At 38.3% G+C, this 23,071-nt stretch overlaps 2 protein-coding genes across 4 annotated transcripts in view; both read left to right on the top strand.

Annotated features, from left to right (window-relative positions):
• The first annotated feature begins 476 nt into the window (after positions 1–476).
• On the top strand, positions 477–16,483 carry LOC118744476. 3 transcript variants are annotated; one of them, XM_036477519.1, is made up of 6 exons: positions 477–627; positions 9,802–11,255; positions 14,714–14,849; positions 14,957–15,099; positions 15,184–15,531; positions 15,607–16,483. In XM_036477519.1, exons 2-6 carry the CDS (start codon positions 9,860–9,862, stop codon positions 16,146–16,148), a joined length of 2,565 nt encoding a protein of 854 aa, XP_036333412.1. In that variant the 5' UTR covers positions 477–627; positions 9,802–9,859; the 3' UTR covers positions 16,149–16,483. The 3 variants fall into 3 exon arrangements, with proteins under 3 accessions (XP_036333412.1, XP_036333410.1, XP_036333409.1); XM_036477517.1 differs by having other exon boundaries at positions 617–722; XM_036477516.1 differs by lacking the exon at positions 477–627 and adding an exon at positions 9,478–9,571.
• A 3,611-nt stretch (positions 16,484–20,094) lies between these two features.
• The window catches only part of LOC118745230, a 6,556-nt gene continuing 3,579 nt past the window's right edge, over positions 20,095–23,071 (top strand). The window contains exons 1-3 of the mRNA XM_036478755.1: positions 20,095–20,171; positions 22,277–22,419; positions 22,554–22,901. Of these exons, the coding sequence (XP_036334648.1) occupies positions 20,095–20,171; positions 22,277–22,419; positions 22,554–22,901 (568 nt within the window). The remainder of the gene's footprint in view (positions 20,172–22,276; positions 22,420–22,553; positions 22,902–23,071) is intronic.

Below are 23,071 nucleotides of genomic sequence, written 5' to 3'. Positions count from 1 at the left end.
CGAAGGTCTTTGTTTCCCACAGTCCAGGACAATTTGGTACTCTTTTTGGTACACAAAAAAAAGAAGTAACTGGCAACCGTAATTATAGCAATTGTTTTTTAGACTCTATAGAGAGAAAGTTAATGAAAATTTCGAGCGCTTCTGAGATGAGAGACCCGTTATTAGCATACAAGCTTTCGATCATCAAACACATTAGGGCTACTCAGTCCTCAGCTAAAAGTATAGTTATATGAACAAAATATTTGTTTATATTCCCCGAGAAAAATTTTAAAGGAATATCGCAAGCTATAGCAAAAAAGGTGGCTAAATAAATGCGCGGATGTTGATATCTCTCTGAAATAACTGATGATCCACATAATACAATTGAAACCATTATTTTCATATATAAATATGTATGTAGGCACGAGTATAAGTATACTTGCAGTAACTCCACCAGTTGGCTTGTATAGGTTGAACGTTAGTCAGCGCTTGTCTTTCGAAACTTTTGCGAGTATCATATCTAGTTCTTATCATTAAAAAGATAAGCAGCACTCTGTAAACTCATACACTTATTGAATCGAAAAAGCTATTCATTGCTGCGGAAGCCAAAACCAAAAACCAGTACGACTAAGCGAAAGAGTGGGTAAGGTGCGTGGTCTCCGTAAATTGAGGAAAATATTTTTTTTTATAATATTTGATTTTTAAGTGATTTCAAACTGAAAAAGACAAAGTGAGCTAGAAATGTGAGTGGATAATAAGCAATAAGTTGACTAATTTAAAAAAGAGAAAATCGCAATAATGTGCTGCTTAGATAGTCACTAAGAAACGAAAAGACAGAATTGACAGTGAAAATAAAACATAACCTCAAAAAATTTTAAATTTAAAGAACCAATTACTTGTTAAAATAAGTACAAAACAAACTATTATAAAAGGCATTGCAACGAACTAAATGTTTGTGATGAAAATTTGTGCTATTAAAAGCAAAAAAAAATATTTTAAAAATTTGCTGGTATTGGTAAATTCTACAAAAAATTGAGTAATACAAAAATAACTTTCAAATGTCTAAAAATGCTCAAACTATTTCACTTATCAGTGTTTAACTATCTTCAGAAAATAATATCTTATCGATGGACTTAAATCGAAATGGCTCAAATAGTTTGCTAAAAAGGTGGAAGAGTGCTAAACATTTGTGCAAGAAAACCCTGTTTCACAACAACAACCAAAGTTATTAATGACCTAACTTTTGTTTGTATTCTGCGAACGCATACCTGTCATACATATATGTATGAAATAGTGTTTACATATGTGTGTTTTATTCATGTGTGTGTATGTACTAATGTATGCCAAGACTGTTTACCGTTATCTACCATATGCACCGATTCGAAATTCACCTGCTGACTTATCAGTTAATGTGTCCGAATGCTCGTTAAGCTTTAGAAGCAAGTGTGTGTGTCCGCGAGAGAGTTTTACAACAGTTACACAGTAACTATGACTAATATTCGGACTACAATACATATTTTTATCGGATATAAGTGTAGCTTTAGCCTTTTTGCCATTTTTCAAATTACTATACTAGTCAAGGTGGTTGTAAGAGACGAACCAACCGCGGCCGCTGTTGTGTACTGGTTAGCAGTGCGCGCTACCACTCCGCAGGGCCTGGGTTCATGCCCAGGTTAAAGCAGCATCGGAGAAAATAATTTAAAAAACGTTTTTTTCTTAACAGCGATCGCCCCTCGGCAGGCAAACCTACGAGGGTATTTCTCCCATGAAAAACAGGTTCTCATAAAGATACAATCGCCGTTCGGGGTCGTCGAAAACTGTAGGTCACGAAATTCGATGAGAATCGGTCGGTATGCCGTAAAATTTTGTTGACTAGTTTAATTAGTTTTATCTAATAGATATACACATATGTATAATACAATGTACAAAAAAAAAAGATTCACCGTACACTCCTGAGTATAAAGTATTTTTGCAAGGCAATGTCGAAAAAAAATATTTCGTTATATCTTCGGCATTTACAGTGGGATCTTAAAGTGTGGTATATTGATGTTCTTGTCTCGAGAAGATAATTTTTTGTCCTAAAGTTTATTGACCTCAAGTACCCCGTTCTAGTACTTATCCACCAGACCTCAGTTTCCTACCACCCCAATATCAGTAAATTAAAGCTCCCCAAAAGCCATTAAACTTTTGCTAATGAAGTACAGTGTTATCTGGCTGGAGTGAACACCCGATGCTACGAACACCTCGAAAGAGTGAACATGAAAATTTTTCCATTGAGTACTCTATAGAGTGAACAATTTTGTGTCTTTGTGGAGTGAACAAAATTTAAAACCAATTCCTTCCAAATTCGAAACTGTAACGACAAATTTAATAACAAAAAGGTTAATCCCTTCTCCAGGCCGATCCCGTAAATCCCCGTATAGGGATCTCAACTCGGAGATTCGGCAACTAGTGAACGTACATAAGCGGAAGAAGTGGGAAGACCATCTGAAGACCTGTAACTTCGCCTCTGGTGTGAGCAGGCTTTGGTCAACCGTGAGGTGATTGTCCACCGGGGAAACCGTCCAACAAAGGAGTCTTCTCGCCCGATAGCTATATAGAACTATTCAAGTAACGCTACTAGAAGACAAACGGTGGGCTGCGAAATACCTGAATGGTCGTCAGTGATCTTTAGAGACAAATCGAGCAAACATAGGAAAATAAAACAGCGAGATCAACAGGGTGGCGCCCTTTCCCCACTACTGTTCAACATTTACATTTCTAAGCTCCCTCAACCACCAGAGGTAGTCTCGATTGTCTCTTATGCTGACGATTGCTCGATAATGGTTATTTCACCGAGTTTTCTCGCTTCGTCCCTGCACGGAGCCTAACCCTCTCCCCTAAGACAAAGAACAAAGAAATGTTGCTGGCAACGTACAAGGCAATTGGCCGCCCGGTTCTGAACTATGCAACGCCTGTGTGGTTATCGGGGACTAGTAGGACGCAGTGAATGAAACTGCAGACTTGCCAAAACACGGCACTCAGACAGCGACAGGATGCCTTCTGATGTTGCCGAAACATCACCTGCGCAACGAGGCCAACGTGCTCCCGATTAAGGAACATAACACAATGCTCTGCAAGCAATTCCTAGTAGGGTGTCACCGTGTTAGGTACCCGAACAGACATCTGCTTGCGGAAGAACCTCCGCGACGGCACGTCAAAGGCATCTTTATGAACTGACGGACGAAGTCCGGGGGTTCAAAAAACTACCTCTGGACCCAACAGCCTACCGACAGTTATATAGACTCTCGATCTGTGTATGCCGTTCTGGGCACGCAACCACCAGACGTGGACGAGACAGAGCTTCGTCTGCCTCGGGAGAGTCGGACCCCATAGCCCAACTTCGATCTGGCTACTGCAGCAGGTTGAACTCATACTTGAGCAGAATAAATGCAAATGTGCCAAATGAATTCCCTCGCAGCATTCTTTCGCATACCCACTGAACCCCACCCTGCTAACGCCTCTGGCCGTATGGACAGACCCCATCGAGGCTGCACGCTTCCAGGGTCTACCGCTAATAGAGCTTGACGACAACGATAGAACAACAACAGGAAACATGTGTTGGCATTAGCTGAAAGAAAAGACGACATTTCAGAGTTCTTAAAAATTTAACTTCAAAAGACGTACTGCGCAATAAAATTGATTTTAAAGAACAAAAAACTCAATCTGGATATAGTGAACAATCTGCATTTTATGAACTGGTCTTGCATTAATTAGTTCACTCGACCCAGATAGAACTGTATTTCGATTCGAAGACAATTTGGATTTATATATACGTATATATGTTTTTGTTTTGTTGTGTTTTTTTTGTTCTGAAGTTCATTCACCTCAAGTATACCGTTCTACTTACTCACCACATCTCAGTTCATATTACCTAATGCTCCACCCTAATATCAGTAAATTAGGCACACCAAAAACCATCAAACTGTTCCTAAGAAGGATTTTAATTATTCCAGTAGAATCATTTAAAAAATAATAATTTATTAGTGAACCCGCATTGCGTCAAAACGTCCACATTCAATTACATTTTTTAAACAGGCGAAACTCTATTCAAAAAACTTTAAAAATATTCCTAATGATTAATCTAAACCATTTCTCAGTGATGAGAGATCTCGCATGGTGTTGGTTTTCATTTCATCAAATAACTTCAAAAAATAAAACCTGTGCACGTCTATGTAGAATCCCAGTTCTTTAATTTAACCTCTCATTTTGGAAATTCGAAATAACGGCGCAGAAGTGATGACCTTCAAAAAAATAGATGGCAACTCTAATTAAAAATATTATCAGCTTATAGTTTTCTTAAAACTCTTTCGTTTGACACTAATATTTCGAAATTTCATTTATGTGTCTTTCGTATAAGTAAACCAAATTCGACTTTTCAAACAGGTGGCAATCCCTTTAAAAGTATTTTCAAAACCAAAGTCTTTCGCCTGGCATTGTTATACATATTTAAATTAACTGATGAATTAAGTTGAATTTAATTTAAGCACATGGCAACTCTCCTAAATACAGTTTAGAAATAAATTATTTTCAAACCCATTTCGATTGATACCCGCCTTTTGACAATCCACTTAACTTAAAACAACAACAAATAAAAACACCAAATGTACAGCTTAAAGATTTCTTAACACTCGTTCTTTTGATAACCATATTTTAAAAATTCATGTAACTTATGTATAATTAAACGAAATACCACTTTCAAAACAGGGGGCAACCTTCTTAAAAATTATTTTCAAACTTAAATTTCCTTAAATATTTTTCGTCTGACATTGTTATAAATATTTCTTGTAACTGATGAATGAAGTGGAAGTTTATTTTTTAAACACGTGGCAATCCTCCTAATATAGTTCTTAAATAAAGGCTTTCAAACCCATTTCCATTGATAACCAATGGTTAGTAATTCATTTAACTTATTAAATAATTTTAGTTTAGCCCTTTAAACTGGGGCAACCCTCAAACACATCAATAATGTTCTAAATTGTCAAACTAAGTATTTCTTGAAGCTCTTTCATTTGACATTCATCGTTAATATTTCATATAAAAAATAGTTCAATTCAAATGGGTGGCAACCCTATTCAAAATATTTTCAAACTACTACCTTCTAAAACCTCTTTTGTATGACACCCATATAGCGATACCTTATTCACTTACCAAATTCCTTTAATTAAAATTGAATTACATTACTCTGCAGTGTACATCTAACTTTTTTTTTTGCTTGTAAGGTGGTACGGTCTAATGTACATACAACATAAATACATATGTTTGATTACCTCGTTTGGTACGAAAATAAAGGTGAAATATGACACATTTATACTTAAAAGTCTACGTAAAATTTGTCGTAATGTCTGCAATTATTTACTTATACAATTTCCTCTGCACTGTCCGGGCACCTGTTGTAACGAGTATTTGCCCTTTGCTAAACACATTTTTTCGATAACTTCGCTATCACAAAAATAAAAACTTAGGTATACTCCCTTGTCCATAAGGTGACGTCATCTTATTCGAAATTCCATTCATTTTTTTATAGTTCGTGGTAAAGATAACATTTGTAATAGATAAAGTACATATCAGGTAAATCAAGCAAACAAGGGAGCAAGCTACAAGATTTCGCAAGCGAGTTTCCACGGCTATCAGGTGGATTGAGTGTAAAGGAAATGGTATTATCAACTCTCTCAAAGCAAAGTACCATAAAAAGACCTTACAAATAATTTTGTTATATGTATTTGTAAGACCTTGTATGACACATTGCCTGAATCATCACATGTAAGTTAATCTTACTTAATCACTACTGTTATTTTAAAATTTAGTGCGATTTTACAATTCTACGTTTTCATTATACTAGTTAAAAAATGTATATATTTACAATTCTTCAGCTAAAATCTGCGAAATGCAATCTTTTACAATATAGAATAGTATTCTGATAAATTCCTTTAAGTGCGGCATACGTACTGTCACTCGAAAGAGACTCATGCTCAATAATTTTTCCGCGCAAGGGGGATATTGATAGCCGATTCTAAAGTTAACTGTAGCTTTTTGGACAGATACATATACCATTGAAAATTATGTGAAAGCGCCGCAACTCACTTTAGTGTCGACTTTATTTTGCCTTTAAGCTCACCAAGTTTGATTCTGAAATGTGAACCAAGAAACTTCAATATTAGTCTCGTCAAACCTATTTTGCCTAGTAAAAAGTATTGAAGTGTTTCCATTTCATAAACTTCATGCAACTTCGGTAGTAAGGATCTGGTATGAATTTAAGTTTCAGCCCGCAAATTCCGCAGTAACGGATGTAGAGCTCAGCGCTCAAACCGCCCCTTCGCGAAATACCTAAGGGGGTAACGGATAAATCCGTACTTAGACGATAGAGGGTTTAGTGGGTTAAAGTTTTACAGTGACGGGGTTAGGCTTTCGAAGGAAACTATCGCCATTGAAAGCAGTCCTATGGCTGGATATGCACGGTTAGGGAACCTAATAAAAACTGCATAGGAAAACCGGTCAAAATTATTTGTTCTGTTTTTCTGCAAAGTAATAAAATAAAACATTGAACTTAATAATACAGAGATATTTTTTTTACATATACATATCGCTAGCTTAGAGTGAAAAGTTGATAAGTCCATTTTTTATGAAAATTCATATTTTAATACAGGAAAAAGGCGAGTTTGCTAATTCCAAAAGAAGCAACGAAAATCCGATAAGACCAAAATAGAACGACATCCGTCTAATTTATGTGAATTGATTGCTTTGCTTTAAACAGCCAAAATATTGTATTCAAAGTTTTACGAAATACTTGAAGAAAATTGCTGTAATAAGTTTTCTCCTCTCCTCTAAAATTTTAAAAATGTGACTTAGCAACTTTTCACGCTAAGCTAGCGAAAACCAACTTTAATTCTCATACAAAAATTTAGGTGTACCATTAGTTTCTTCATGATCCAATTATCGGATCTAAACAAACTTAGTATGGGATCACCCTTGAGGTACCACCTTTCCGATGAATTAGAAAGAATTATCGAAATCGGTTAACGTGACCCAAAGTTATACGGTAAAATACATTAAACAAAAAAATTCCGACGAACTGATAACCTCCTCCTTTTTTTGAAGCCGGTTTATAAAAAAAAATACTACATTTAGAATCATTTTCGTGACATATTAGGTTTGTTCCACAAGCTACCCGAAGACACTTCAACTCGAGCATACGCGTTCCGCAAGTAAGTTTTAAAGTATATTTGATATACGCTGACAGTTTGAACTTTGCTCGCGTTCTTCTACAAGTAGCTTTTGGAACAAACCTATATATATATGCATCTGAAACCACAGGTTTACAAAAAGGCTTATTCAGAAAAAATGCAAGATTATCATCTTCTTCTGGGATATACATACATATGTATACATACGTGTACATATTCTCGCTTCTCTTAATTCGGGTCTTAGTTTGGAAAAAAAAAGTGAAGACTAAATATATTTACAACAATTTAATACATAAATAAATGTTTTCAATCACTTTTTCAAGGTTGATACTTATAAACTCATCGATTACCCATTTCATGTAAGAATTTATTTATTTCTTTACACCACAGACACACAAAGTATATACATTAGGGCGGGTCGAAAATCTAATTTGACTTAAATTCCTTGGTAACAGTGAAAATATATTGTATCATGAAGTCAACAACAAACCTGCAAAATATTAGTATTTTATTTTAATTGTAAGAGCCCGCGCATCGACCGCCAAATGACGCACAGCACACTGGTCGGATAAGACTAATTCTTGTTAAAAATTCTGGGTTCAGCAAAACGGTTTGGTGCATATTATTAGATAATGAACCCGTTTACGCAAGAGATAAAAAAGATAAAGTCAAATATCATTTCTCGCAGCATTTTAGCTTATCGTTAATCTCTAACTTATCTTTTTCAAGAAAGCTTTAATTGTTCTCTTGATAATTGCACTGGCCTATAGCCAAAAGTTGTAAAGAACAGCATTAATATTACTGGGGTGCATTTAAGTCGCTGACTCCAAATATTCTAATCCATTTTTAATATTAGCCATAGTTTGGGGATTTTCGCAAATATAGGAACAATTTCGGTAGCTCTAATTTTTTGTAATTTTGTGTATGCAAATGAGTATGGAAACAGGCACAACTTCTAGAAAAACTAATTAGTTTACTTATGTTTACGCATACAATACGAAAATTGCAAATATAGGAAGTTGACAAAACCGGTTTCGGCGTTGTCCTTAATTTATGTTCATTTATCTTAGGTAATATGATTTTGGTCGATGATTAATTATTACATGGCATATCTATTGTGTATTTTTTTTAGAAGCAGGTAATAAGTTCTTCTTCGGTGTCTCAAAATTAACATCTTTCATTCAGTTTAACATTTCTTTTCATTCAGTATTATCACAAATCAGTAACAGTAAGTCTCGCCTTCTATTTGGTAAATATTTGGTACCGATCGGTTAATATTTACAAAAGTTATATCGAAAAACTTAAGTGGATCTCTAGTTTTTTCAAACAAATTTTCCTTCAATTGTATTAATAACTTTTAAATAAAAAAAAAACGGATTTCAGAAAAGCATGCCAGGGAGTATCTTTTTACGTTCAAGCTGAATGCAAAGCAATATCGCCCAATTGGAGAGGCTTTCATATAACGAAACCGCGAAAAATGTGCTTCTTCGGCTTCTTCTAACGAAACCATTCCGCTGCAATAATACAATACCGGCAACTGCATTTTATTTTCCCCCACACAAAATCGACCCAGCCTAAAATACATACGCACAACCAAAAATTAGTTAAAGGTAACGCGTGCGTTTTATTTAGTTTTCAAAGAAGCAAAATTGTGATATGAAATAAATAAATTTTATTATGTTGCTATTTGTTTAGCGATAGATAACAGCAGGTGCTTGTAAAATACCAGCAATGAGCGGGCAATATATGTAGATGGGCGAATAATGAATACAGAAGCAAAAAAATATTAAATGCATATGTATGTATGTAAGTACATACACAGCGCATATACAGCGATGTTCGGTGAAATAGAGCCACGACGCGACATGTTGACGACACATTTTTTTCTACTTAACACCTACGGTATAAACCATTTAAATAAAAGTTTCAAACTTTGTTTAAAATTTTGAAAAATTCCCCATATTTTCAGAACAATTACGAACTTTTTTGTCGGAGTTTTTAGAAAATATGTTCGAAATTTTTTTAAATGGAAGAAAGCGCGCAAAAAATTATGAACAATCAGAATAGAATTTTTTAGTAACTGCACACTTGCACTTTAAAAATTGTAAAATTTCTTACAAAGAAGTTCGAAATTTTAGAGAAAATATTGGGAATTTTTCTGAATTTAAGACAAAATTTTCAACTTATATTTACAAAATTAACTATATTTATATAAGCATTTAACTTAAGTTAAATAGACGTCAAAACGTCGAGGCTCTATTTCATCAAACCGCACTGTAGATATGTATACAGAGGGAATAACAGTGAGGAATGTCATCAAATGCTTATCACCGAGCTAAGCTTACATGTGTAAAGGAGCACACACATATGTACGTATTTATGTAGTAGGGTAGTGGTTATTTAGTATGCCAAGGGCAGATAAAACTAACGAAATTCCTAGTATATTAACATCAAAAGTTAACTGAAGTTTAACGCAAAAAATATCTATTTCCTTATTCTTACTCATACATATTTCTACTATATAAAACTATCTACTGACTTTACTAATTAAAAAAAGGTGATAAAAATTACTAACTTTTTACTTTTTTTCTTCCCCCAGCCCATTTGACGACTTATCGAAGCCCATCAGGATTCCCCTGCAATCCAACAAAAAAAAAATGCCACATACTACAGCGCTGCGCGCTGGCGCATCGCTCATACTACTCGGTGTTGTGTTCCTATGTTGCATCATAGGCCACACGCAAGCACAAGAGAACATAATGCCACAGATTCCACCATCGCTGCAGGAGTGCTATAATACAAGTTATTTCATGAATCGCCAAAATCGTCTGCCCCAAAACATCGAAACGCTCATCTCGCTGATTGAGAAAGTCGAGAACACACCCAACTACTCTTACGACATGCGTACGCTTGCGGTGTCGCTGCTGCAACGCTTTCGCCAAGATGGCATTCAGCGCGCTTATGGAGTGGCCGAATCACCTGGCGTCATACCCTACAGTCCAACCGGTTTCCAGTTTCCCAAATTCCGCATATTGTTATCGCGTCTCATACCCGGCAACGCTATGACTTTTCCCAATCAAACGCTGACACGCGAAGAGCGTTGTTCCTTGCACTTCATGCTATCTAGTTCGATAGAGACACGCGTGCGCGGTGATGAATCACAAGTATGCAATCAAATTTCACTGTATCGCGCCCAACGCCTGCGTCGTTCACCATTTGGCGAGCGCAGCAGCAGCGACAACGGTATGATTGGCGATGTTGAAGTGTTGGAAAGTTTTAGAGCCAAAGCGCAGAAACGTGGCCTGAAGCAAAAGGGTGCCTTCCACTCCTACGACTACGATTTTGGTTGGATCAATTCGGGCACATCCACCAGCACATCAATAAGCCAGTGTCCCGTGGAGAATGGTGTTATCTGGACGCCTTGGGGTACGGTCGCCGCCGGCACCCTTTTGGCTGGTATTGCTACAGGCTTGCAACAACAAACCGTACAGCTGCGCACGCTGCTGGCGCTAGCGACACGCCAAAATGGTTATCAGTCTCTGCCACAGGTAGCCACCGTCAGTGTGGATAATCGTTGGGCCGCCACTTTAGCTGGTGATCTGTCCGAGGTGGCGTTGGTACAGGTACCTTTCACAACCACGGAAACGGCCTCGGTGGGTTCAAACGGCGCATGGAATAGTACAGTAATGCCCGAATGGTATTTCTTGTCGCAAAGTCAAAACATGGAAATGACTGACGCCGAGATACGTGGCGGATTGGATGGTCTAATCATTGCCAATAATATTGTCTCGTGGCGCAGCCAACAGAGTAATATGAAACTATCACAGTTGCTGCGTATGTACTACTCCACGAATGGTGTTTTAAATAGCGGCATTATGGCGTGTAATCGCAAAAACAACTTCGCCACATATGCGCCAGCCGATGAGATGTTGAAGCAGACGAGCGCCTTTGCACAAGTCTTGGATCGTGAAATGCAATTGGGCGTCACATTGTCGGCGGCGAATATTGCAACATTCTCCGAATCGGCGGCCTCGGCGCTACAAACTTATGTTCGTGAGTATCCTTAGAGTAAATGCTTTATATTTTTGAAAAATACCGAATAATCGTAGAAGTTTTGGGGCTGCGATTTTATTCGTAAAATTCTTAATTAAAGAAGGCAACTATTTTCAATCAAAGTTCGATGACAAGACCCATTTCTTAATTAATATTTATGTATTTTAGATAGCATTTTAGCATTATTTCTAGACCAACAAAACTGAAAACATACTAAATATTTAAGCCTGGAGATATTACTCTTCAATACTTTGTCCGATTCCTTAAAATTTTTTGGTTTTGATTGATTCTTCCGACAAAACGAGAAAATGATGTAGTTTGGAACAAATTTGCACCAATCAAATATGCCTTGCGGGTATTAATTTGTTTTATACTAGCATTCTCCTATCAGGGACAGGTTCGGTTCAAAGATAGTATGACCAGAAGGAAGTGAGGCAAAAGATGTAGTAAGGTTTTCAGTTTAAATTTATAATGCGCTTTGTTCGGTGATGTTGATGCACTATAATTATGCAACGCACATTAAAAGAAAGTCGCTTACTCCAAGACAAACACCCGCTTATAACCATACATACCAGCGAACATAACCGTACCTGCCAGCGAACATATGCTGCAGAATTCAGTAAACCCTTAGATCGATTACGTCTAAAACCTACAATCTCTCCAGTGGAGCTAGCAAACTGTTAGCGAACAGTATGGTCTCTCTCCTATCCGGCGAACCATAAGGACAACGTTGCCCTCACATTCGGCAACACCAAAACTTCGAATCCGAGGACGTGCATGCGCTTCTTCAACCGGCAGTTTATTGCACACGTGGAATGAGACAAAGCCCGCCGCAGTGTGCTACGTAAAGCTCAAAAATTCCGTCCCCGAGACACACCAACGTGCTTGACCTAAGAAGAGACGCAGGCAGCTGTCATGAACGCCAAAGCATACAAGGCGTTAAGCCCTGACCTAATCTTCATGCAGATTCTGAAAAGGCTAAGACATGCAAGAGTCGATAACAGCAGCTTACAACTTTTTACTGTCCACCATGATCATTCCCGAGATGTGGAAATTGTAAGGATCATTCTCCTCATTAAGCCAGGGAAGAAGGCGGACGCAGGAGAGTTCTACTGGCGAATCTCCCTTCTATCTAAGGTGCTAAAGACAATGGAAGCACTATTCCTCCGCAGCCAAACGAAGCATCTCAAACTAGCCGAACACCAATATGGATTCCGCAAAATGCATAACACAATTACAGCTTTACACGGCATCACCACACACATAAGCGAGGGTCTGAACGAACGTCGACCCTGTGATAGGACGGTCCTCTTCGCGGTTGTCCTGGCGAAGGCATTTGGCACGGTAAACCACGCGATCCTCGGCCAAGACGTTCTGGACTCGTTGCTTCCGAATCGGACGAAGCGGTGGATAACCAGCTCTCTGTGTGGACGCCAGTCATCTATCCAATTCCGAAACGCGAGGTCCAAGTCGCGTAGAGTTAAACAGTGGATCCCCCAAGATGGCGTACTCTCCCGAAATTGTTTAGCCTCAACATCGCTCTCCGCCGTCAGCTGGAGTTAACTTGGTGAGCTACGCCGATGATTGCACGTTTATGGTAACGGGCCCTAACATCGACAGCCTTTGCGGAAAAATCAACGACTATTTCACCGATCTTCCAAATTTCTTCACTGTCAGGAGCCTCACCATCTCCGCCGCGAAATGCAGTGCCACACTGTTCACCACCTGCATTAAAAGGTCAGGCTGGAACTGGACGTCCACGACGATGGCTACAGAATACCGACGGTCAAACATCCCAAAATCTTCGGAGGCACGTTTCACAGCCTTTTCTATTTTCTCAACGCACGCCTCAGCCCGGCGCGGAAAAATTCCAGCTAGGAACAAAGTCATCAAGTCAATAGCCGGAAGCACTTGGGGAGCCGACAAATAAACCCTGCTCACCCCGTACAAAGCAATCGATCGCTCGGCGGAAAACTACGGAGCGCCAATGTGGTCGGCAGGCACCAGCGAGTTACAGTGGAGAAACTTACAAACCTGCCAGAATGCAGCTCTACGCACGGCTACAGGTTGCCTTCTCATGTCATTCGAGCATGACATCCGCAAAGAAAGCCAGATGCTGGCGATGGGAAAGCATAATGCCTTGTTATCGAAGCAGTTCGTCGAGGGAAGCCATCTTGGAAATCACCCCAACAAAGCTCTAGCATCCTCCCTGAACCTGCTTGACTGGAAACTCGGCATTTTTCTGTGCATAGACCAGTCAGGACGAGTCTCAGCACTCGAAACGAGAACATCGCCCTAGGCGGTCGATCGCCGCCCATTAACATCGACGAAGCGGAACTGCCAAGTGCACCATAACACAACTCCTTGCTGAACTCAGGAGTGGCAGCCACCTTCCCAGCATGCGGGCAAAGTTCATACAAACCCAACACCTCTTCGCATGCACCGCTAACACGACGACCCTGAAGCACTATGGCCTGTCGACGCTGCCCGCTTTCTTGGCCTCAGGCTTGTAGGGTAAAAACGACCTATGACAAACCCAGTGGGGTTGACCACTGCTGCTACAACAACAACAACCGACTACGTCTGAGTAGCTCCACCAAAGTTACCCATGTCTTCACACGGCTTGGTTGTTGCCCAAGTGACGCGAACGTAAAAGCAGGAGTAGGAATTAAGTTCAGTCGGCCAATTTTCACTGCATAAGCAGAACCCAACTTTACCTCACAGTACTGCGTTGCTGGCGCTAACTTCCAAGTATTTTATCAAATGCGATCCCGTCTTACCCATGCAGTTACTGTTCTCTATCTGAGTTAGTACTATCGTTATTATTACGTCGAAGCAGTTCCAGTCGTTCCCCAAGGTTAATCACTCTTCTATCGATGACACGTAAGCAATCATATTAGAATATGCTCTGGGGCTTCCTCCACCAGCCCACAAAACCTGCAGTCCGTGTCTACGTAAGCCCCATTTTCACAGATTCTATGTAGCTCAGTACTGTATCCTTTAGATGTGCCGCAGAAAGGCTCAGAACCAAGCAAGCATATTTGGGCTCCAAGCTTTGCGAAACAGTCAGCCCTTTTTTGCCTTCAAACCCTTCATGTCCAGGAATCCCGCACAGCGTTACACTATTATGGGCTCCCAGCAGGTTCAAAAGAGATTTACCTAGAATATGGTTTCTCATTCCCAAACTTAGTCCAAGTAAGCCTGATCCAGTCCTCCCGTCATCCATCTGCATTGCAGGACTGGCATGATGATAAGTTTTAATCAACCAGCCGAATGATAATTCACGAATTACATATAAAGGCATGTGTTGTTCTTGTACATCTTCTTCTAAGGTTGAAGAAGTTATAAAAATGGTTGCTCATTTCCCCGTTTAAATGATGCCGCATTAGACATTACCATTGCAGCTTTGATTTGTATTCCTCCAACACACTCTACATACCTATGTTCTTTTGTTTCAGCGAATAATCTTAATGACGTAACCTGTACCGTTAGCAGCAGCGCCAGCGGCATTAACAGTGTGATAACGCCCATGACTAATATCTATGTTTTCTTGGATACCACATGGCAATACATAAATATCGTTGATTATGTCAAGTGAGTGTTTTATTTCATTATACGCAGTAATGCCTTCAAACATACATACCTTAGTACTTATGTAACTATGTAATTACACTCACAATGTTTTCTTAACTATTTTGCAGTTACATATTACAACGTCTCAACGTGTATCCCTATGCCAGTTCGGTAACACTGTTAGCTGCTAATGATGGTTCAGTTATTGTCAATACCACCAATTCCCTGCCAGACCTATATCAGGGTTGGAATGTGACTACACAAGCACAATGTGAGTTTTCGCCTTGCGCGCATTTCAAGTACTAAGTATAAAACTGATTCCCATCTTTCCACTTCCTTTTCTCGTTTTCTCCAGATACCACTGGCTTCAATTTACCCACCGTTTTACAAAAAATAACCAATCTGACTCAGGCCTACATGAACGCTGAACAAACGAATTCTTCTGTTGGTGGCCGTTCTCTAGTCGCCCTACTGATCCCCTACAGTACTGTGCAAGTGAGCAGCAGCGACTCCACCTATGCCACCACACAGCTGCAATACATTTACGAACAAATACCTGATTTGAATTTCATTTACTATACAAGCGGCACGATCAATCGCTTTGCTACATTCGTACGCAATCCTAGCACAGATTTGTTTACACTGAATACGGCTAGCACTGCAGCCGCCTCGTCGGGTCCGGTTGTGTCGCGTATTATTCAAAGTAAGTTGTTGTGTAGCACTCAAAATTTTTGCTGAAGCCCACTTACTCACTCTCCAATTCGCCCCCTTTCTATAGTTCCGCGCCGCCTAATCAATCCACGCTGTGGCTCAACCTGGTACACGCCCTCTTGGGGCACCGATCAGCTGGCGCAGTATCTAAGTCCAAATGGCACTAATTTCTATCGTATGGCACCCAACTACTTTTATGGCGCTGGCAGCAACCGCAACGTAGCTATCCAATCCACCAGTGGCATACAATTCATAATTTGCACCTCGCGCACCGTTCCACTACCTACGCAAAGCAATGCCACCAACAATAGTGGCGGTTCATCGGACATAAATTGTGCCGCGATTGGCAACGGTTTCTCCTATGATCTGTCCAATGCATGCAACGGTTACAGTTATATTAGTCAATGCCCACCACTCTACATCTCAGTGCAGTCGCCAACAACCATTTCATCGACGGTTTCGTGCACTGATAATGCCTGCCAAACACCGGATCAGGCACGCTACGTGGTTTCGGTGACGAATTTGGGCTGTTATAGTGGCGTCGCTGGGCTCTTTGCCAGTTTCGCCACCATTTTGCTGGCGTACTTCCTGCGCGAGGCATTGCAGTAGAGACTTGGAGAAGTTGAAGATTTGATGTAGAAAGCGTTCGGCTTTTCTTTAGATTTTTCTATTTTGGCTTGTCAGTGTTGCCAATGTACCTAGTACAGAAATAATTACCAGTGTTAAGTTTATCAACATACAACATGATCCTCCATAGTACACAAATTCATACGCATACATATTTAAATAATGTATTTTTTATAAACGCCTAAGTTCATCAATTTGATTTTCTATCATTTAGACATACATAAATAAGTGTATTAAATAACATTGTTGGGCTGCATTTTATCACATGAGATTTATGTGCTTACATACAAACATAATACGAATAAAATATTTGTGAACCAACAAAAAAAAGTATTTGGCTAAAATTTTAAATTTTAATGAGATGTTTATGAGTTGTTGGATATTTTCTTTTTCATTTTGAAACGAAGATAGTAGTGTAATTTGGATTTAGTGAATCTCTAAGATACTTTTATTAGGCAACCCGCCTAAATATTTATATAATTTTTTAATTGGGAGGAGTCGATATTAGCAGCCATCTGTCTAACTTTTTGTTCATCATTCGATGATAATGCCACATCGCCTTGACATAGTAGCGACATATCCAAATAATAAAAGTTTATTATCCAAATGAATGTTGTTTAGAGGAAATACATTTTACGGAGGTGGCCTGTTACAGTCAAGGTGGTGTCCTCGCTCTAGTGCAGAACCTTTTTCTTATTTATTCATCGTTAATTCAATACTTCTGAACCTTTCGTACTATCAAAATGATAACTTATAGTATATAACCAAATAAAAGAAAAAAATCTTTAGAATTCAAAATTATTTATTTTTTTTCTGGCTCATAAGGACGAATTGGCATTGAAAATGTCCTTTTAATAATTTTTATTATTTTAAGCTTTTAATGTAGAACGATGCAATATACCTATTATATTAATCCTTCACCCAATTTTTTCCCAAAAATTAAATACTGCAAGATTGTAAGGATACTTTTTTGAATCAATCATACATTTGAAATTTTAAAGTCCTTTTAAAAAAATGCTGATGTCAGAGCGAAAAACTAAAAACGCGGTTTTACTCCTAGCGGCTCCTAGTTTTGTTAATATATTTTATGTGTAAAATTCTCGGTGTAATGAATGTTATGATTAACTAGATTTTCTTTAGTGACTTATTCCATTTTCAAAACAAAAATCTTCGTTGTAACGCTGATTAGTAAAAGTTCCCTCTAGCATAACCACAAAATTGCAATGCTTTTTTTTTATTGAATAGATACCTTTGAATTGTAGAAGAGCAGCAATTGGCGGAGTTTGTTAGTCGGTTGTAGTGCATATGGTGCATAGATACATATGAAGAAGGCGAATAGCGAAGCGGTGCTCGTCATCAAAACCAAAGCGTCTCATCTGAAGGTTTTCATTACATTTTTTTTTAACGTGGCAGCTCCCGACCCCATGGCACAACTAGATTCTGGGTTATTTTTTAAAGAGTACGCTTTATTAGGCAGTCGGTCATGGTCCTTAAACTGATTAAATCGGAATTCCCACACCAAAACTCCCTTTATTTCTGCTGTGGCTTAATGCTATTCACGAGTTGGTTACCTCATATGGAAAATGAGTCACTAACGTTCCCAATCGTGCGTGAACGAGTACGCAAAAGCAATTATTGGGTATACATATTTAGGTTACGTAATTAAACTCTCGGCTTTGTGTGCCAACATCAAGGCACACGCCACAAATTGGAGGAGAAGCTCGGCCACACACTTACTTATGTATTACTAAGCGCCAATCTATTATATTATTTTTAATTAAACTCTTTTCTCAGTGTATGCACATATATGCCGTCCCATGGATTGTGACCCAGTCCTATCAGGGATCGAATCTCAGTCCTCCTTGATTTTAGGAGACATTTGACTTCCACCCTGTCAGGCCTGTCATAAAACACTTGGTTGCTTTGCGGGTGTAAGTGCTGCACCAACGGTTCCGATGAGCTGTATTAATGAGATCATTTATATATCTGACTATTCACGCTATACTTGGTCCTAAAATTAGCTTCCGTCGACATTGGATCTTCCAAATAACCGCAGTTTGGGCCAATCCGATCCAAGATCCTATGCTCACGTTGTACTTATGGCGCCCATAATGCCTCTACAGTGTACAGTATACACACACTCCGTTTAACATTCAAACCGTTATTTTGACCATGGTTCGACGTCACCATACCACAGCTATTCTGCGTAACGATCGGTCTGGCCAAAGCTATGTATCTATATTCAGAATATCATAGCTGGCCTCAGACTCCAGGTCTTACTTAAGGTTCTCCGAAACGGTCCAAAAGCTTTCAGCGCTCGATTTCACTGATACATACTTTCTAGGGATGGGTAAATTCGAGATTCGAATTCTAATCGAATTTTATCTTCAAAATGGCGAATTTTTTAAATCTAACTTGGTATGCTGAAATTCGGATAAAATCGAATTTTTATAGAAAAAATCGAATTTCGTCTTTATTTGCAAGAAAGCAATTCTTCTTTCTGACTAAATTTGGCACCCATGAACTAAAAACACAAGAAATAAATCGAATTTCGTCTTTATTTGCAAGAAAGCAATTCTTCTTTCTGACTAAATTTGGCACGCATGAACCAAAAATACCAGGTCACGCAAGAACGCGACGTTGTATTTGTAATTAGTTTTGAGAAAAAAGTTTGCGAAAGCGGGTTCGTCAGCTGTGCGTTTGTTTACATCACAATCACCACTATTTTACACCTTTATTTAACTAAAGAAGAGTTACTTCAACATAACATTTTAAAGCGTTTTAATGAATAATTTTACTTAAATTGTGTGTTTACAGTGGCTGACAATAATTTTGTTTTTCGTTGTTTTCTTTGATTTGTTTACTTTTTGTCCGTTTTCCAGCGAAACAAAATGGCTATAACCCGCTCAAAAATCGACTCTTTTCACTCTCTTGTTGTGTCGTGCCGTAGAGATGCAAGTAAAAAAAAATGTCGATGTTTGTTCGATCTGATTCATCGATATTTTCGATGTATCGAATAAATTAAAAATATACAAGAAGATGGAACAATCGTAACTTCGATAAATGTTTCACGAAAGTCATTTAAGTGAAAAACTATTTTGTAGGGCAGTTTCCATATTAAAAAAATCATTATTTCCAAAATCATTTTTCACTTAAATTGCTTGCGCGAAACTGGCTATAAGTATTAACTCACAGTGAGCTGTATTTATTGACTCAAATAAATAGTTGCACATCCCAGTTATAATACAAATAAATTCATAAAAAATAAATAAGATTTCAGATGCTTTATAATCTTAAAAATGCGTCTAATGCTTGGTTTTCATTATGTCAAAATTTTTAACATCATCACGTAAGTGCAGTTGAACCTCTTTTTCGATTCGAGTTGTCCTTCTCCCAAACAAACTTCCAAATTTTCAGTAAAAAAAAAATGTTTAATGTTGAAAAAAATCGAATTTCAACCCCCACTACCCATCCCTAATACTTTCCAAATTAACAATGGGACCATGAGATACACCTACGATCAAAATTTCCACTCCATCAACATTTGCCTAAAATCCTTAAAGAACTGCTTTACGCTGCAACGATAGCAACAAACTACTTACCGTCATAAAATTAAGTTCTTCAACCTATTAAGGGCAGTTTTTTTTTCAATGTCCGGTTAACACAAATCTGAGCGAGAAACTCCGGCTACATAGAACGGCTGATGATGGTAAACTCGGACGTAGTGAAAACCAGACATTGAACAACCGATCCTAGCAACTAATGAGTTGTGAAATGAAGTCCATAATTTTGTATGAGAATCTTTACATACATCCATGCTTTGGAATATTATGTTGTACTCTTTGAAAATCTATTTAATGGTTTTTAATTCCCAGCTTGGATGTACACGACGTGCAACGAAGATGACGAACCTCAAGGTATACACAATATGACTACAATTATGACAAACATATTTGTTTTTCTGGATACCACGTGGCCGTACTACTTTGTCATGGATTATATTAAGTATGAAATTTCTTTCGATAAAATATAAAACATATTTATTAGTACTATGATTATACATATCCCCGTCTAACCGTTTTGTTTCTATACAAAGTGATAAAAAACTTAATCATGTTCGTTAACTCAAAATTTCTTACAAATACTGTATTTTATTGTCGACTGTAACTAAGTAATTTTGTGCTTTTCCTGTAATTTTCAGGCTCTAGTTTGATTTTACTGACTAATCTACCGGCTTTCGTTCAAAGATGGGTTGTGAAAAAAAAATTAGTTAGGGCCTTGTTCTATTAAGATAACGATATGTGCATCTGCCAATTGTGCTTTTACAAGAGCGGCTTTGTTCACGGTTCTGCAACTTCACTATTATAGAGAAGCAAAAGTTCGAAAATTTCATCCAGTATCTGGCAGTTTAAGATACATACATACGTATGTTATGTACATTAGGGTGGCCCAATAAAAGTAAAGTCCGAATTTTAATGCTCTCACCTCCTAGGATTGTTCTATACCGAAAAAATTATACCCCTCTTTTTTTATTTTCAATATATATACTTATATGAAAAACCCCATTTTTCGTAGGAATGATATAGAATTGTTGAAAATCAATATTCTGTTAACGGGAAACTTTGTTTCTCTTCAAGAGACTCAGTTATAGTACCCAATTTATCCATTTTTTAATATTAACTATATTTTATAGGACCCCAAAAATCGTTGGTATTAAAAAATGGTTAAATAAACATTTGGGTATTATTATTGGAAGACTTGTGAAGAGAATCAGAGTTTTCTCATCGAAAAATAGTGATTTTCTAGAATTCTATACCATTTCCACGAAAAATAGGTTTTTCCCTCGTAAAATACATGGAAACGCTTTGAGCGACCTCTAAATATTTTTTGATTCCAAGATAGAAAATAATGATAAATAATAGAATTTTTTTTATATATAGAGCGATTCTAGGTGGTGAGATCATTCAAATTTTTTATTTTATTTTTTTAATAATCTTTAGATTTTAATGTTAAAAAAAATTAATTTTTTTTTCAATGGATTTGTATATTAAAGTATTTTGGCGTATTTCCTAACGAAATTCTTATTGGACAAATTTCCTCGCTTCATATTCGCGTTTTTTTTTAATAAAATGGAAAGCAGTTAACTTTTTCTCCATATTTTTATTTTTGAGACCTGCTCTTAGCCAGCTGAAGATGTAGTGACTTTTTTTTTGAGACTAGAGACGTGAGACAGCGTACTGAATACCAAATAGTCTCAAAATCCAAGTTCACCACCAAAAGTCACTATTAGTGACTAGAGACCGCGTACTGAATGCCAGGGTTAGGGTTTACACCGCACAATACTGTCATGACAATAGCAATACATGCACACTTTTTCACTAATACATGCATACTTTCCCGTTGGAACAATTTTGGCAACTAATACGAATATCTTCATTGTCTTGACAGCATTGTCCAATGTAAACGCGCCGTAAGTGATAGATTTCAGGAATTGTCCACGGCACCCAACGTACGCTTATGGTTTGATTAAAGGCCGGTCCACATAGAACTTTCGCGTTGACTTTGGCGTTGACGTTGGCTTGACAGAACGCACGTTTAAAGTATGCTTGGGCCACTAAATTAACATACTAACGACAGATAAATTAATATTTCCTATCAATAATTGCGTTTTAAACGATATTTCTTGCCCGCCTTGCTGAATAAAAAGGAATATTTCACATAATTTTATTTATTTGCAACAGCTGATGAGCGACGCACGCGAAAAGTTGAGAGTTGGCCATCTTTTTGCTTTGTGTTGGTGTGAGCGTTGTCGAATTTTGGCTATGTGGACGGCTGCATTTGAATTCATGTATTCATAGTCAGCTGTTGAAGCGACGCCAACGCCAAAGTTCTATGTGGGCGGGCCTTAAGGCAACTTAACGTAACTTACGCCTCTCTCTTAAAAATTCTGTTAAATGGGTGTTGCTTATAATTGAACAGCCGAAACTTAACGTAACTTAATGCCACGTCGAAATCTGTTTCATTTTGATTCTCTAAGTTCAATGTTCCGTTAAGTTAAGTTATTGTGCCATAATCAGGCTTTTATTCTTTTTTCTTCCTCTTCCCTATAGCTTTGTACTACAACGACTCAATATAAATCCCTACGCCAGCGCTGTGACCTTATTATCCGCCGCGGATGGCACCATAATGGTCAACACCACACACTATTTGATGGAAGTTTATGAGAAATGGAATGTCACAACACACTCGTGGTGTAAGTAGATTTTCCAGGATATAATAAAGATAATAGATTGGTATTACACAATATAATAGTGTTTGGCCGAGTTTCTCCTCCATAGTATGCCAATATTTCTAAGAAGCAAACACTAATTCGAATCCCATTCGCAGACAAGCCCGGCTTCAGTCTACCACAAATCCTCAACTCTGCCGTAGATATGACGCAAAATATTATGAATGCTGATCGCAACGCCTCCTCATTGGGAGGCCGATCGCTGATCGCTTTACTTGTACCCAGCCCCGTAGCCTTTGTACCCGATTGGGATATGCGATATGCTCTTCATTTTCTTGAGCGGCTCAACTACACAGTGCCGGACTTACATATTCTCTACTACGGCGGTGGTGGGCTCATACGCTTCAAGGATCTTGTACGCAATCCACACCAAGATCTTTTTCCACTCGGAGAGGAATACGATGTGTGGGCGGCTGGAAGGCCCGTAGTAAGGCGCATACGTGAAAGTAAGTGGATTGCCAAATGTTTGTTCTACCAACTAATATAGTCTTTTTGAAGTTCCACGTCGCCTCGTGAATCCGCGTTGTGGCGCCGATATGTACGCCAGCTCCACAGGACCCAACGAAATGGTACAATATGTACGCACAGGCGACATCAATTTCTATCGCATAATGCC

The sequence above is a fragment of the Rhagoletis pomonella genome, unplaced genomic scaffold (genome assembly GCF_013731165.1).
Source record: "Rhagoletis pomonella isolate Grant_MI unplaced genomic scaffold, Rhpom_1.0 Rhpom_scaffold_00008, whole genome shotgun sequence".
In the NCBI taxonomy this organism is placed as follows: domain Eukaryota; kingdom Metazoa; phylum Arthropoda; class Insecta; order Diptera; family Tephritidae; genus Rhagoletis; species Rhagoletis pomonella.
The sequence above is the reverse complement of the archived record's forward strand: the minus strand, read 5'-3'. Positions and strand labels throughout refer to the sequence as shown.

Excerpts from the sequence above, each read along its gene's own strand:
- LOC118744476 (XM_036477516.1), top strand. The coding sequence starts at position 9,513 with ATGTCATCAAATGCTTATCACCGAGCTAAGCTTACATGTGTAAAGGAG. Across the intron at positions 11,256-14,713 it reads GGCGCTACAAACTTATGTTC|CGAATAATCTTAATGACGTA; the intron begins GTGAGTATCCTT and ends CTTTTGTTTCAG. Across the intron at positions 15,100-15,183 it reads TGTGACTACACAAGCACAAT|ATACCACTGGCTTCAATTTA; the intron begins GTGAGTTTTCGC and ends CGTTTTCTCCAG.